Source organism: Salarias fasciatus, chromosome 2 (genome assembly GCF_902148845.1).
Source record: "Salarias fasciatus chromosome 2, fSalaFa1.1, whole genome shotgun sequence".
NCBI classification, from domain to species: Eukaryota; Metazoa; Chordata; class Actinopteri; order Blenniiformes; family Blenniidae; genus Salarias; species Salarias fasciatus.
In genome coordinates this window covers 6441737-6457278 of record NC_043746.1, presented here as the reverse complement: position 1 = coordinate 6457278, position 15542 = coordinate 6441737, and the positions used below count along the sequence as shown (strand labels likewise).

Here is a 15542-nt window from a genome sequence, read left to right as displayed (position 1 = left end):
CACACACAACTTACATTATTTTCAGATACACAGTTTATACACGGATGATCTGCTGCTAACTGCACTGTTATTCTGTTTTTATGTCAGAAACGTTTCATTTGCAGATGGTAACTTTCTGAAAACACTATCATTTCCATCCCAGGTGTTTTTTTTCTTTTGTCTCACTTGGTAAATGGACTTTACTTCAGTCACATCATCGTCATTGCTGATGTCCGTCATGCAAAGTGCATGCACATGCGGAGAGGGAGGGGTGGGGGGATTGAACCCATCACGTTGCATGTGGCGTGTGAATGGTCGTGTGTGTGTAAGTGAGTGACTGTGATTGACTGTGTAAGGCATGATGAGACTGGTCAGGGTGTATAATTTGCCATATAAATGCTTGACCCTAACCTGACCCCAGCTGCAGCCTGACTCTGAAATATGTCACAGTCAGAACGGAGGAGTAGGCACATGCACGCATGCACACACACCCACACCCACACACACACACACACACACACAGAGCTCTTCTCCCAAGGCAAACACAGTGATAATTAGTCGATGTTATTTCAGCCTTTGTCTTGCTGGTCTGCATGTTTGGTCTGCCCTAATATCTAGTCTGCCCGACCATCTGCCAGTCTGCTGCTCATCCTTCTCTGTGTCTTTTCACCGTCTAGCCTGAGCAGTCGCAGGGGAGTTAGGTCCCAGCCGTGCATGAACACCCCCCCCGCCCCCGCCCACCCCTCCATTGCTCCCTCCCTTCATCAGTGTTCACTCTCACTCTGTCCCCTCTCATGCTATGTTGTCGAAAATAGCACCCATTTTCCCTTTTTAGATGTGTGTACATCCTATTCTGTCATCCTACGCATTTCCAGCCGCTGTCAGCTCCCCCAGCACGCTCATCCATTCACACCCGCTGCCAGCATCAGCAACACGCTTGCGCACATATCTTCCCGCTCATTGTGGTGTGTGTGTGTGTGTGTGTGTGTGTGTGTGTGTGTGTGTGGAGGGAGTGGAGAAGGGGTGGGGGGCTGGGGGGATTCTCTGATTGAGGAATGAGGATGACCTTTTACGAGGAAGTGATTTAAATGATGTCCTGTCGTCAGCGAGGGACATCGCTGTGTGAATGCCGATGAGCAATTGTTGTGGAAGAGGCGTCACAGTTTAACACATGCTTAGTGCCGGAGGACGCCACACAAGATGCCAACAGGTACACATTTTGCGTAGAGGAGGGACAAGAAAGCCAACCCCAGGAGTCTATTGTCCCCCCTCCAGACCTGTAGACCTCAGACCCAGAGAGGCTGCTGCTGCTGTCTGGCTGTCTTAAACTGTTTGTGTTCGAGTGTCCTGTTTGTTTGCCAGACTGGCTGCGCTCTATGGGGGTGGGATGAGCAGGACTGAATGGGATGAGGCAGGATGAGAAAGCGAGGGAGAAAAGTACCAAGAGGTGAGAGAGATGAGGACGGGGCAACGGGGGGACTGTTGCAAAAAAGAAAAAGGAAAAAAAAAAAAAAACCAAGAAGCGAGGGAGTATGCCGGGGAGAAGAGCGGGATGCAGATGGGGATCTATTCTCTCTGTACACGCAGACAAGATGGAAATGAGTGGGCGTCTGTGACGTCAATCAGTGTAGACACACACACACACACACACACACACACACACACACACACACACACACACACTCTGAAAGAGCGAGACGTCCCCTCCTCTTCGAGTCCCTTGCTAATACATGCTTCATTGCAAACAGCAGCATCGCTCCAGATCATAGTCATAAATCACACACATACACACGAGTGTGTGTGTGTGTGTGTGTGTGTGTGTGTGTGTGTGTGTGTGTGTGTGTGTGTGTGTGTGTGTGTGTGTGTGTGTGTGTGTGTGAGCGTGCGTGCGTGTGTGTTTGTTTTACATTAACCAATGACTTGTAACGTTAAGTTAGATATTTTTAGGTGTCTTGCCTCTCAGTAAGAATGTCTCTGGTTCCTGTGTGGAGTTTGCATGTTCCCCCTGTGCATATACAGGTTTTATCTGGGTCCCCAGGTTAGTTCACCAAGACCTGAGACATTCTCTGTATAGGCTAGAAGAGGAGAACCAGAAAAGCGTCATCGAGAACCATTCATGTCCCAAAGAGTCCACTGAAACACAAAGGAACAACTGAGTTAGGAGCAGGAAATTTAAGAAACAAACATTTAAACAACATAAGAAAGAAGAAAAAAAAAGGAAGTTTTTAATGAGATGTATTCTTCAAACACTACATCTGAAGCAAGCTGTATAGTTTTACTGGAGTTTCTGTAAGTTCCTGATTGTGATAGTTAAAGAAAATTATACTATTTCAACAAACTTGTGTTTACTAGAGGAGTGCCTCGAGAAAACTGGACTGACTCGATTCTTTTTAAAGCAACACGGAAGATGAACCAGTACTAACAATAACCTGGATACACATCACCTGTTTGACTTTCCCTGCAATGAATCAGCTGCATTAAACAGACGTTCACTGATCTGAAAGGACAACTCTAACAGTTATTTTGTTCTTGCTTGTCTTGAGATTATCTGTTTCTTTCAAAAAAAAAGTTAAAATCCAGACGATAGTGCATCTTCCTGCAAATGACTCATGTAAGTTCAGTTGAACATACGTCACGAATGAATCAGTCATTAGACTAACCCACACAGTACTGGCAGCTAAAGTAATGTGCACCTGCAACAATACATGAATGCGGCTGTGTGCTCTTTAATGACACTATATGAAATACTAATTACTGCTCCTTTTACAGGCATTGAGTACATCTACCACAAGGAGTGCAATCCCAGTAAACATCCACCTTGAACTATAGTCAGTAATACACACATTTAGACTCATTTGGATTGATATTTCAATTGCTTTCGTGGTTGCACACTTCCCTAATTGTAGCTTCAACCTGGAGTTTGTATGTTTTTTTTTCTGTGCATGCATGAGATTCCTCCAGTTACTCCAGTTCAAATATTCTTAAATTGTCCATAATCCTGTGAAACCGTATAATTTTTTGGATATGTGTTGATTTATTCCAAAAGTTTGAAATACGATCAAACATTTGTAGAATTAGTAAAGCTGGTAAAGGATAAAGTATGACACAGTAAAATGCAACAAACATCATCTGTATGAAAGTGGAAAGACACCTCATGCTTTTACATGACCGACCTTAGCTGGAGCAAATGCGGGACACAGAGAAGTGGCTCAAGGATGGACCCTTGAGGGACACCACGAGAGGGAGTGTAAATGATGGAAATGTTCAGCGAATCACTGGGAATCTTCTGTCAGTGAGATAAGCCACTGTGAACCAGGGCCTGTGAAGCAGTAACCACATCTCACCAAACACACAGTGGCACATGGGCTGCTGTGTCAACTTAAATAATTGGTAAAGTGGCTGCAGCCAGCTGCTGATACAGCTGCGCAGTCAGTCTCAGCAACATGTATTTCTCCCTCTGTTGTAAATCTCCCCTCCTGTTTGCCTGATTGATCACATGTTATGTAAGCGTGCGTCTTTCTCACATGGCTAACATTATGATCCATCATGCTGCATGTCATTTGCATAATTAAAGTCAGGTCTTGGTGACCCACAGGTTCCAGAATAGATTTGAGGAGATGAGCAGCCTGGCAGGACGCTCAGACATCATTCAGGAAGCATAATTGTCCCCCGCCATGTTTTGCATGATTGCATAATTTGGACTGATGTAAGAGGAGTTAAAGTGAAGCTTTGAGCATGAAAACACTTTGAGCATGAAAACAGCACAGATGGATTGACGGTGGACAGTGAGGCACACGGTAAAGTGATCGACGGTGATCTGACTCCTCAAGGTTTTCTGATTCAGACCCCCCCCCCACCCAGTGCCAGGCGTGTATTTGGCAAGTCTGCCTTTAAGAAATCATCCATCCATGTCACAGAGTCGTGACGACACAGACTTCTATCTAGAGAAATGGAAAACTATTTTTGAAACGCTCCAAACTGCCTTCCCAATTTTTGCTTTTAAGCATGAATTAGCAGATAAAGTAAGACTGCACACATTTTGGTGTGGGGGTGGCGTGCTGTGTGTGTGCTGTGTGTGCCGTGTGTGTGTTTGTGCTCGTGTACTTGAAATGAGGGAGAATCGGGTGCGGTGGGTGGCATCCACAGTGAGGAGGCAGCTGCCGCCTGCCTTGCCAATTACTCTATTTCTTTAAGTAAAATGCTTTTCTTGGCTGTTTCATCAAGGTTTTTATCCTCATATATCCTCAGCTGGAAGAGAACTGAGTCATAGCAGTCAAGGGAGCAGGTGGGTGGGAGGCACACAGTGGGTGGGTGGGGGGCGGCGGCGGGGAAGGGTAGAAGAAGTGGGTAGTAGAAGCTGTGGAGGGGGGGAGTTTGAATGAAGAAAAAATTATGAATGGTGAATACTACGCATCAGTTTCATTGCCTGGTGCGTATCAGTGACAGACAGTCGGTCTGCAGAGGAACATAAAAGCCTCTCAATGACTGAGATTTCTCCTCCCGGTGACACTTACATGCCACTAAGTGCTTTATTGTAACAGATTCCTGTAATGTTTGTTCTTCCATTTTAATGATCCTTAGCAAACACAAATACCACCTGAGACTTTGAGGGTACTGAGAAATTAATTTGTGGGATACGAGCCGGGCAAAAATAAAAGTCTTAGAATATTCCCAATTCCACATGTTTCATCCTTCTGTCTATTTCAGACCTGGGATATAAACAGATGAGAAACCTAAAAAAGACTTCTAAAAAAAAAAAAAGAATCAGTCAGACCTGTGTGATTATAAAATGAATTTATCATTCTGAGTCAAATGGTGTATCAGAGAGGAAAGCAGATGTGTGGGTGATGTTCTCTTTTTGTCTCAGTGAGTTTGAAAATGTTTGTTGAGGGTGGACGGGTGGGCAGGCCATTAGGAAAATTGATGTGCACGCAGCTGTGTGTGTGTGTGTGTGTGTGTGTGTGTGTGTGTGTGTGTGTGTGTGTGTGTGTGTGTGTGTGTGTGTGTGTGCTGTGCTCTGACATCACTGCTGCCGTCACTGCAGCCACCTCACAGTGACTCCCTTGTGACTGAAGGCCCTGACAACCTCCCACGCTCTCCCCATCAGCTCCCCTGCTCCCGCTCCTCTCTCCTGGCTCCAACCATAACCTTACCTCCACCCTCCCCTCCCCCCACGCACCTTCCAGCTCACGCACTTCTCCTCTGTCCTCCGCTTTCTGTCTCCTCCTCAGCTCTATTTTCTCATTCATCCATCTCCCTGTCCGGTCTCTCTCTCTCTCTCTCTCTCTCTCTTTATTGCACCCACACCTTTTTCTTGTCTCTCCATCTCTTTTTTGCTTATTTTCATCCTTCTCTCACTCTCTCTCTCTCGCACGGCCCCCTCATTCGGTGTGTGGGTCTTCCCTGTCTTCCGTCATGCTCCCTGCGCCCACAGTGCTCCCTGTCTGTGTCTCTATGGAAACCCCGAATGGACAAGAGTGGCTTAGAGGTCTGTGAGACACTGATACATACCCTATTAGATCACATGCTCTCTTTCTTTCCCAGAGGCGCGTGCATGCATGCAAGTGCACATCAGCGCAAGCCCATACAGTGTGTAAATAGATTGTGTGTGTGAGCATGGCAATGCGCACCTCCTCCGCATGGAAAGAGACCGCATCGCTCTCCGTGCCCCTGACCTGATCAGCGGTGTGAAGTGGGAGTGAGAATGGAGGCAATGAGGGAGTAAGGATGGAGCCCTATTGTTTCATTACACCGCGGTTCTCCTCAATTACTTGGAGAAGAAAGGGACCACCTGATGCCGTTGCTGCACGTGTATTCCCATCTGAAACACACACACACACACACACACACACACACACGCACACACACGCATGTGCTCTGCTCCCCTCGTTCTCCCTTCTCCCCCCCTTCAGCCTCACACCTCCCCAACCATATTCTCCTCACATTTACACGTCGTTGAGCCTGCTGCGTTGCGTAGCCCGTGCGTCATCTGGGTCCAAACACATCTGAAGGACAGGTGATTTGCGATAAGAGGCCTCACACAGACCGAATTTCACAGTTTTGGCCCGCTCTCCTGGGCGCCATCATGATATGGCGGTCATGCTTAAGTGGATCATCGCAGGGTGCAATCACAGCAAAGATACGTAAGCTGTACAGCATGTAATTTTTTTGGGGGGGAGGAATGCGGGAAGGAGGGGTGAATGGAACAACTGATAACCTACTGGAATTCTTTTCTTTTTATAGTCAAGGTTTATCCGCCACGAACGGAGAAAATCAGCCTCTGTCACACTTGTACGTTTGTTGAGCTTCCTCTTTATTTTATCAAAACGTACATGAATAAACTACAACAAAGGACTACATTAAAGAAGACATCAAAATGGGCAGCAATAACAGGGGTCAACAACTGAACACACAACCCAACCCAGCCCCAGGCCCACCCCATTAAACACCCCAGTGCAGTGAGATAAAGACATGCCAATGATGTCTCACATTTAGGCACTTGATTTCCCTCCAGAACCATCTTTGGTCATAGATGCTGTTGCACGGCGGCTTTAAACGTAGGTTAAAACAGGGTTTGAGGTGGATCAGAACTCTTTTCATGTTGGTTCCAGCGTGACTCGGAGGAAGCTGATTCACGACGAGAGGAGTCATGTGATTTTGAATGTGATCCCTTCGGTTGAGACAGATCGTCCTCTGCCTTGTCGGGAGATGACCCAAAGATGGTTGAAACCTGACCACCATGAAGTAAACTTTAGCATTAAATCAACACTAGATAATACGATACTTCACATGATTACAGAAAGGACTCCACGAGGGAAAGGAATCAAGCAGTACATCTTAACACAATTTACCTGAAAACAATGCAGTGTATTTACACACAAGATACCGTAACCAATACTCTGTACAGTCTATTCCAAAGGCATTGTAGTTGGCATTGTTTGTAGGAACTAACCAGTCTATTTACCACTGAGTATTCTCTTGGAAAGTCTTGCAAAAATAGATCAATTTTTAATAAATTAAAAGCCTTTGCTTTGACTTAAGGACACGATCTATTTTAGCTACACATGCATTGTTTAACTTTTGTGTGCGTACAGTATCACACGCATACTCGCGCGTACTCACTCGTATGTGTGTATATGTGTTTTGCATGCGTGTGTTTTGATGAATATACTGTACACATCACTAACCTTGCCTTTTTTTTTTGAATACACGCCCTTCAGTAAAGAAACAACACAGATACATTGAACTGTTTAAGAAGCATAGTAATCACACAGTATTTGGCAGTGAGAGAACAGTCCTAATTTATCCATGCACAATATCAACCACAGGCAAGGTCCACATTCTGAACAAACCCATTAAGAACAACACAGTAAGAACATGAAAACTGTGTACAAGAATTTAGGAACCTGGAAGAGTGTGTGTGTGTGTGTGTGTGTGTGTGTGTGTGTGTGTGTGTGTGTGTGTGTGTGTGTGTGTGTGTGTGTGTGTGTGTGTGTGTGTGTGAATGTCAATAGCACAGTCGGTTTCCCAGGGAGACCAAAGGCCTATGACTCATGCAGTGCATACAGCATTTTCAGGAATTTCAACAATATCGGAAGATTATTATTTTCTCACAAAGCCCAGATAATTACATATAATCATGTTAGACCCTTACAGAGTTCTCGGGGAGTTAACCGTAAAAACCCACTCAATCCCATCCACACGGGTCTATTATAGACCAAACAGTTTATCCCTGGATTATATTTCCATTCCCCTTCTCCTTTTTTATGGTGAGCACCAAATCCTTGCTCTAAGTGGGTGTTTTCTGTGAGTACATAACTCGCGCTTGCTTTAGACTAGTCCAGTCTGTGGGTGCAAGTGTAAGGGGTAAGGTTGGTAGAGCAGAGTGGAGCCCCCTTGGGGTATATAATAGCTGCAATAGCTGGGTTCTGCTAGGTAGGGGGCACTGTGCTCGGCAAGGTACGGGGCAGGCTGGTAGAAGCACGTCACATGGTCTGTGTTGGGTATGATGTTCTGCTCTCCCAGAACCTTCAGTGCCAACACCGTGATCATGTTCAGTGTTTGGCGCCTCTCGTGCCCCATCAGACACACCGTGCTGTCATCGACCACACGGCGCAGGGTCATCAGGTACTGGTACTTGCTTCTTTCCTCGCCGATAAAATGGTTCTTCAAGTAGGACAGGATCTTCCTCTGCTGCTCCTGCACATCAGGAAAATCTATGAAAAATCGAGAACACATGTAACGTTCTAGTGTTTTTATCTGAGTTTCGCTGGCTGGCCTGTAGTCTCTGACCAAGAGGTTGCTGTATTTCAACAAGCCACCGCCTCGAATCTCCTCAGGGTTCCTGGTAGCAATCAGGCGATAGCGCAGGTGGTCCATAGCTGCCTCAAAATCACCGTACATGCTTTCTGCCAGAACTTCAACATCAGGAACTGAGTCAGATGCCTGAAGAGTGTCACACTTCCCAGACAGGTCTGAGATTACCCCAGGGGCCTCTTTGTTCTCAGGCACAGAGTTGGATGCTTCAACAACTTTTGGAGGGGCAGATTCCCCTGAGTCCCCAGACTCAGAGTGGGGCAGCACATGTGAGGTGGAGCTTGGGATCGTGATTGGAAAAGAGACAGGCTCAGCAACCTGAGGCAGCGATGAGATATAATCATGTTCCTTTTCATCCTCTAACTGTAAGAGAGAAACTGCTGTCTGCGCAGAGGACTCTTTAATCTGTACATCGCTGTCTGTGTTCAATATCAAAGGCTCCATGTCTGAAGATACCTGAGGTACAAGGTCCTCTGACTCCACTGGGGGAGTGAGGCAGAGGAGGGGCGGACTGAGGCAGGGGGAAGGTGGGGTAAGACAGAGAGGAGGCGGGCTCAGGCTGAGCATCGGAGGGGTGAGGTAAGGAGGTGAACTGAGGCAGGACGAGGTAGGGCTGAAACTCAGGGGTGGAGAGCTGAAACTGGTTGTCGGGCTGATGGTGTTCAACAGTGGCGATGAAAGACAGTGAGATGGAGGGGTTAAACATGGGGGTGGGCTGAGGCTTTGGGGTGAAGGAGTAAAGCATGGAGGGGAGAGACTGAGTATAGGAGGCGTCAGACAGGACACAGGAGGCGTGACACACTGGGAAGAGCAGGGTGAGCCAAGTTCGGTCTCTTGTGGAGTGCTGTTTGTTTTTTTGGTCTGTTGGTCTGTTGTGTTTTCAGTTTCATTGCTGAGCTCAGCTACTGAGGTATGTGCAGGTTCAGGAGTGTCTGAGCTGGGTGAGTCAACGTGTGAAACCAGTGGGTCCCCTGAGTCAAGAGGCTCGGATGGTTTGGGTCCAGAGGCAGGTTCTCTTGGGGAGGATTGACTTTCCTCATCAACAAACACATCTGTGTTGGGTACATCGTTCAGGCTCTGGACACTCATTTCACACGGCCCTTCTGTGGTTAGCTGAGAAGATGCTGGCTCTTGAGGTAAAGTAGATATTTCATCAACGGGGGTGGAGGTTATATCTGGAGCTGGATCGGGAGTTGAGGTAAAGTCAAGGTTTAAGGGAAGGGTATCCGAAGGACTGCGTTCAAGCCCAGAATGTGTTTTAATTGAGAGACTGTTTGTCGGTGTAGTTACAGGATGTGAACTGGCAGCCACTGCCTTTGGATCAAAGGCTAACTCAGACTCAGGGCTGGCAGAAGGATTTGCATCCAGACAGGGGTTGAGCTCACTTTCAGAGACTGGACTGGGGTTTCCACTTCTGCTCTTCACAACCTTCTTGCACATCCTCCGCGGGGGCTTGGGAGAGGAGTGTTTGAGCACCACCATATGGGACAGTCTGTCTGAGGCCTTGCAAGAGGGCGAAGACGAGGTCTTTTTGTCAGAAACAAGGCTGGGTGGTGCGGGTAAAATATCCTGAGTATTTGGAGGGCTGACAGCGTCAAATGTGTTTGGTATATTTTCTGAGTTATCTGTATGCTGTGTGCTGTGAATCTCCGGTGTGTTCTGTGTGTTGCTAAGAGCAAGTGAGGAAGAGGTGGAGCAAGAACAATCGATGCCTGGGGTATCATCCGCATGTTTTGTTTCCAGTTCTGAAACCTCTTGTGTGTTTTCATTTGTGTCTGTGTCAGATGTAATTGATTCTTTAATTTCCTCACGAGTCTCCGATTCAGCTTCACCTGACTGCGACTCTGCCGCTGCTGGTGCAGAAGAGCTCGTTTCTGGAGCTGACACATGTTGAATTTCATCTTCCTCGTTGCTTCTCTGTTCCTCTCCTAAACACAGAGATGGGTTTGTTTCATCGGATTGTTCTGTACTGCATGAATCTTCTGCCAGGTTTAGGCACTCTCCCTGGGATTTGTTTGAGGTTTCTGGCTCGGTGACTTGTCCCATCTGCTCTGTGAGATCTTTCTGTTCATTGGGGGGGGTTGTATGGTCAGCCAGTTCTTTCTCAATAGAGATTTGCTTGTGTTTCGAATGTGCTGGTTGTTGGCTATCACTGGGCTTCATTTGCTCTGACTGTTTTGCTGAACACTTATTTTCGTCCAAGAGCTCTGGCTCATGCCTCAGTTCAGTCTGAGCTAGTGGTTCAGATTTCATCTTTGAGATAAGGTTTAGACATATCTGGTCTGTCTCGTTTGAGTTTTCGCTGTGCTCTGACACTTCCTTCATCTCTGCAGGTGGTTCTTCTTTGTTGTTTTTCTCCAGCGTGGAGTGTTTTGTCTGATGTGAGTGCTCACTTTGTTGTGAGAATTCTGTCTGAGACTCTTTTTCATGGACCTCATCTCTTTGTTGTGTCCGGCTGGAGTGAGCCCCGTGGTCACTGGCTATGTCTCCAGCTGGACTGGACTTCTCTGTTTCTTTTGCAGCGTTCTGACTCTTTGAGGTCTCCTCCTTCTGCTCAGCAGTGTTCATTTTGTGCCGTGTGTCCTGCTGCATGTAGGACTCTAAGAGACGATCCAGAATGATCTGGAAGGAGTCCACACTGAACTCAAACTGTCGCCTCAGCACACTCACAAATTTGAGCTCCAGGTTTTTTCCGCTGTTGTTTGAGAGGGAGATGAGGCTCCAGCGGTCATGCTCATTGAAGACTTTGACCATTTTCTGGACGTAGGCCTCCTTCATTGTGGCGCTGCTGATCCGCTCCCTATTGACGCCAGCAGGCAGACAGTCCAGCAGGCAGCTGAGCACCGACTCTTTGATCACCTGGGAGGACAATAGGCCAGCATCATGACTGCTGCACATAATGAGTAGAATCAGAAAGTCATTTTTTCCCGTGCTACTGAAGTGACGACTGTAATATGGTTAGGATTGCAATCGTGCTACTATCAATAAAATTAGTCTTTCCAATTAAAAACTGCATACCTGGAATTCCTCCTGACTGGGTAACTCCACTCCAAAGATGATGTCCAGGTCCTTGTAGCTCGTCCCGTTGTCTCGGACGAGAACGTGACTGGCTGTGGAGCCGTTCAGACGCACATCTCGAACCGTGATCCCTTGCCTCTGCAGTCTCGCCCGCACAGCGATGATAATGTCACGGGGACGCAGCTCCAGCGTGGGAAAGTTCCCACGGCCGTGGATGGGAACCACCTCGGAAAGCACCTGATGGAGGACCTCCACCTGCTCTGTGTTCAGGCTGTGAAACCGTTGACTGGATTTTCTCTCAGACATACTGTTGCCCTGCAGGGAGGGAAGGAGAACGACACTCAGAGTTTATTATTGCTGCCCTACAAAACCAGCTATGTGTTTAACTCTCTATCTATCCCTTACACACACACACACACACACACACACACACACACACACACACACACACACACAGAGTTCGCAGCATACAGTCACACTCCTATGCACACTCCCTGCCAGTCTGCAAGTCACAGCTTGGCTGACAGCTTTTCCACAATGCTAATGTAACTGCTGTGTTGACAAGCTGACACATGGACCACACCACATCAATGTGCTCTGCATAAATATTCTCCCTGTGCTCAAATTATTAGGAAGTGTTTAATTGGAGTTAGAAGTTAAGTTTGAAACATAATATAGTATAAACTATTCATGACCTACACCACAATCACACTGCACAGAGCCCCAGACGCTGGCTCGGTTTTTTAAAGGCATTTCAGAGGACAAAAAAATCTTAATTTTACAATAACAATAATCACAATAATAATATTAATTTATCATTGCTAGTAATGATAATATTAATGCATGTAAACAGTGACAAAACCTTTGTTTATTGATTGTTTTCACCAGAGGTGCAAGGGTTAAGCTGAATGAGTCATCACCAGCAGACTGCATTAATCACACCAACGTCACTAATTAAAGACACACATCTGTTTTTGTGTCTGCGTGTGTGGCACATGATGTGTGTACACTTACAAACAACAACCCTTTCACACTTTCAAACTTTTATGTAACACCTCCTCAAATTGCAGCGCAAACAGGAACAAAGTGGATTTTAATATCGGCCAATTATTTATATCTGTTTGGCTTTTCGCATGTGTAACGCTCCTGGTTGTGACTGCATTCACGCTCCCTCAATCAGTCTGTACAAACTGGAATTACTCTTCAATAAGCCACATAACATTTGTCTAACCAAGTAAGTCAGGGAAGTCTCTGTAATGTGATTGAGTGTGTGACTGTGGGCGTCTGACAAAGTGTTTTTCGGGAGTGAGTGCTCGTATTTGAGTGTGCAACTGTGGTTCATAGCAACCCATTATGATCTATTGTTTGCTTTAATCAATAGCTGTCACTCGGTGCTACGGCTGAATGCTGCTGATTGCTATGATTTGCCAATACTAGCAGGCAAAACGCTGGGATACTAATGAGCAGTAATGGGGTGTTTTCTGGTGTCATTCAGCCCCACATCAGATGGGCTGAAGTCAGAAACAACCACAAACAAGCTCTTAGGAGGGAGTGTTTAGAACTGCTCTAATCCATGCTGCATGCATTTCAACCAACAGTGAAGAAGCACTTTACTCCACAGCATACCTAACCCGACCAGACCCCCCACTTTGAGCATGCACTCCGAAAGCATGAGCATGCTTACCAGAGTTGAGTCTGAGAGCACAGCCTGCTGCAGATTTGCCTGTGCTACACTTTAGTAAGGTAAACTCCAAGATGCAGAAAGGAATCACTCATCCAGATGTGACAAACACAGTCCCAGATGTTGACACTGACCAGATGCACAACAAAACAATGTGTCGACGAGGGAGAGAGAGAGACAGAGAGAGACTGCGGGATTGTTTTCCAGCTGGCCCCTGTATTCCACCCCTCCCCTTTCGCACTCTTCTGCAAACTTGCAGCCTGAGTGACTCATCCAGGCGTATCGGCTCAGCTCGCACATAATCTATGGCCACTAAAAACCCAGCAGATCTGCGGCTCTCACTTTCACCGGTCTACATCCGAAGCAAACAATAACAATAACACTCTGTAAACTTGCTGCCTCTGCTCTGCAATCTTCAAAGTGGCACAGAGGAGAACAAACAATTCTGCCTGAGCAGCTCTTTGTGTTACTGACTCAGTTTTTCAATTATTCATTTTCCTTGTGAGAATATTTATTCTATTATTCCCTATATTGTTATATTCAACAACTATGCATATATGAACACTTTAATAGAGGGCACACCAGTGTGGTAATAAATAACTCTACTGAGGATTTTTTTGTGTTTGAATGAATTTGATTGAACCATTTCAAAAGCGACTTCTTAAGTTTTTTAAATCTATATTTAGGACAAGTGAAATCAGATTAAAAACAATGGAGCATCAGTTAACTGTTAGATTTTATTATTTATCATTTTTATATTAATTCATACTCACAGAAAAACACCTTCAGAGTTCAGTCTGGTCAAATACACCTGAGAATCCAGGTGAAGGAAACTCACCACAGTCAAAAGCATGAAAGCAGGAACTTCACACCGGGGGCTCTCCTACCTGTTGCTGTGGCGCGCGGGGGAGCGTCTGGGCTCCGGTCTCCTCTGCGGAATCAAACCTCGGGTGTCCACTGAGCCTCGGGTCCGGACGGTTGGCTGTACGCGGGGTTCTGTGTCTCCTCCCCGGTCAGTGTCGGTGCTGCTGCGGCGGCTCCCTCCCCGGTCAGGCGTGCGATGCTCGAGCCTGTGCGCGAGTTCATTCGGGCGCTGTCCGGGAGGCGCGTGGTGCTGAAATGAAGAATGGAACGAGTCCTCGCGCTCCTGTTTTCTTCTCCGGCCGCCCGGAGCGTAACGCAGTTTCCATGGCGACCTGCCGTCATTCACTTATGACTGGGGAGTGTGTGTGCTCGTGCATGCGTGCGACTACATGTGTGTACAAGCGCTCCCTGCTTACGACGGAGAAAATAGGGCGTTAACAAGTGTTTAACAGAGGGGGGATAAAAAGTTTAAAACGAGCGAATAATGAGATACGAGGAGGGTTACCATCACCTGACTGCACTCTGTGCTCCTGCTCCGGTGAGTCTGAGTGGGAGCTCAACTTCAGCTGCGTCACGCAAACTTAAAGGTGACATATGAGGTTTTTCTTTTTTTCTTTTTTTTTTGGTAAGAAGTCATTGCAATAGGTTCTCATAAAAGGTTAGTGCCATGTCTTCTGACAATACAACAAAGGATTAACCTTTACAGCATCAGCTCACACCCATATAACCGACTCTCTTCAGGTTGACTCATTTGAGTACTGTACATCTTTCCTTAAATGCAAATTAGCAGCTTCCTCCTTCTCCACGCAAGCAAAGTGTCGCCTTCACCCTGACAACCAGCATGAAAGAATATAGCTATGGGACAACAAAACCTTACAACCCCCAACCACCTACACACAGTTTACTGTTGATCAAATGAAAATGAAAAGCTTTTCCTAAGTGTCACACTGCTTCCTTGACTTATGCTGATTCAGTTCAGGACAGGCTTCAACACTTCATCATGTCAGTCCTTATGCAGAGCCAACTGTTCACCAGACACCAGATGATGGAACTGTGAACATTTTGATATGGTGTCTTCCTTTCACTCATTAGCAAACTGCACAGTGCAAGCAGCACACAGAAGAGTCATGGTCGTGGAAAAAAAAAAAAGACTCAAACTCATTCACACAAACACAAGGATATCTTTAACTTGTGGTTTTCTGACAGAAAAGTTCTGGACATTACTATGGTTACCATGCATTTCTTTTCCTACAATGTCACAATGAGCAAAGGCAATGAACAACATAAAAATGCATCGCCTTTGTCTAACTGTTTCAACTGCATCTGTTCTGAGATGAAGGCTGCACATGTATCCAGCTAAATGGTGCCACGTTCATGGATTCTTTTGTCTTTAGTTGATGGGACATTCCCATCGTGAATACAATTCATCCAAACAGTTGTTTATTGTTGTTATTCTTTGCTTTGGACAGTACAATGGCTTAAAACCTGGTGACTGTTGGTGAAAGTTTACATCTGGACTTATAGGAGCAAACAATCAGGAGGCAGGATGTGTAATGTCAAATGTACCAACTGTGACATTGGGTTTGCTATATAAAATATGGGGCTTCTTATATGTTCTCAAAGTTGAAAAGCAAGGACAAAAGCCAATCATTATATTATACATGCATAATATGTCATAAGGTAA

The 15542-nt window shown here is 46.1% G+C and overlaps 1 protein-coding gene across 1 annotated transcript; it reads right to left on the bottom strand.

Moving 5' to 3' along the window:
* Positions 1–7165: 7165 nt before the first annotated feature.
* On the bottom strand, positions 7166–14385 carry tent5d (terminal nucleotidyltransferase 5D). Its single transcript, XM_030106857.1, has 4 exons — positions 13882–14385; positions 11314–11628; positions 10827–11154; positions 7166–8396 (listed from the first exon to the last, which is right to left on the bottom strand). The coding sequence occupies exons 2-4, from the start codon at positions 11617–11619 to the stop codon at positions 7810–7812; spliced, it is 1221 nt and encodes a 406-aa protein (XP_029962717.1). The 5' UTR covers positions 11620–11628; positions 13882–14385; the 3' UTR covers positions 7166–7809.
* Positions 14386–15542: the final 1157 nt, after the last annotated feature.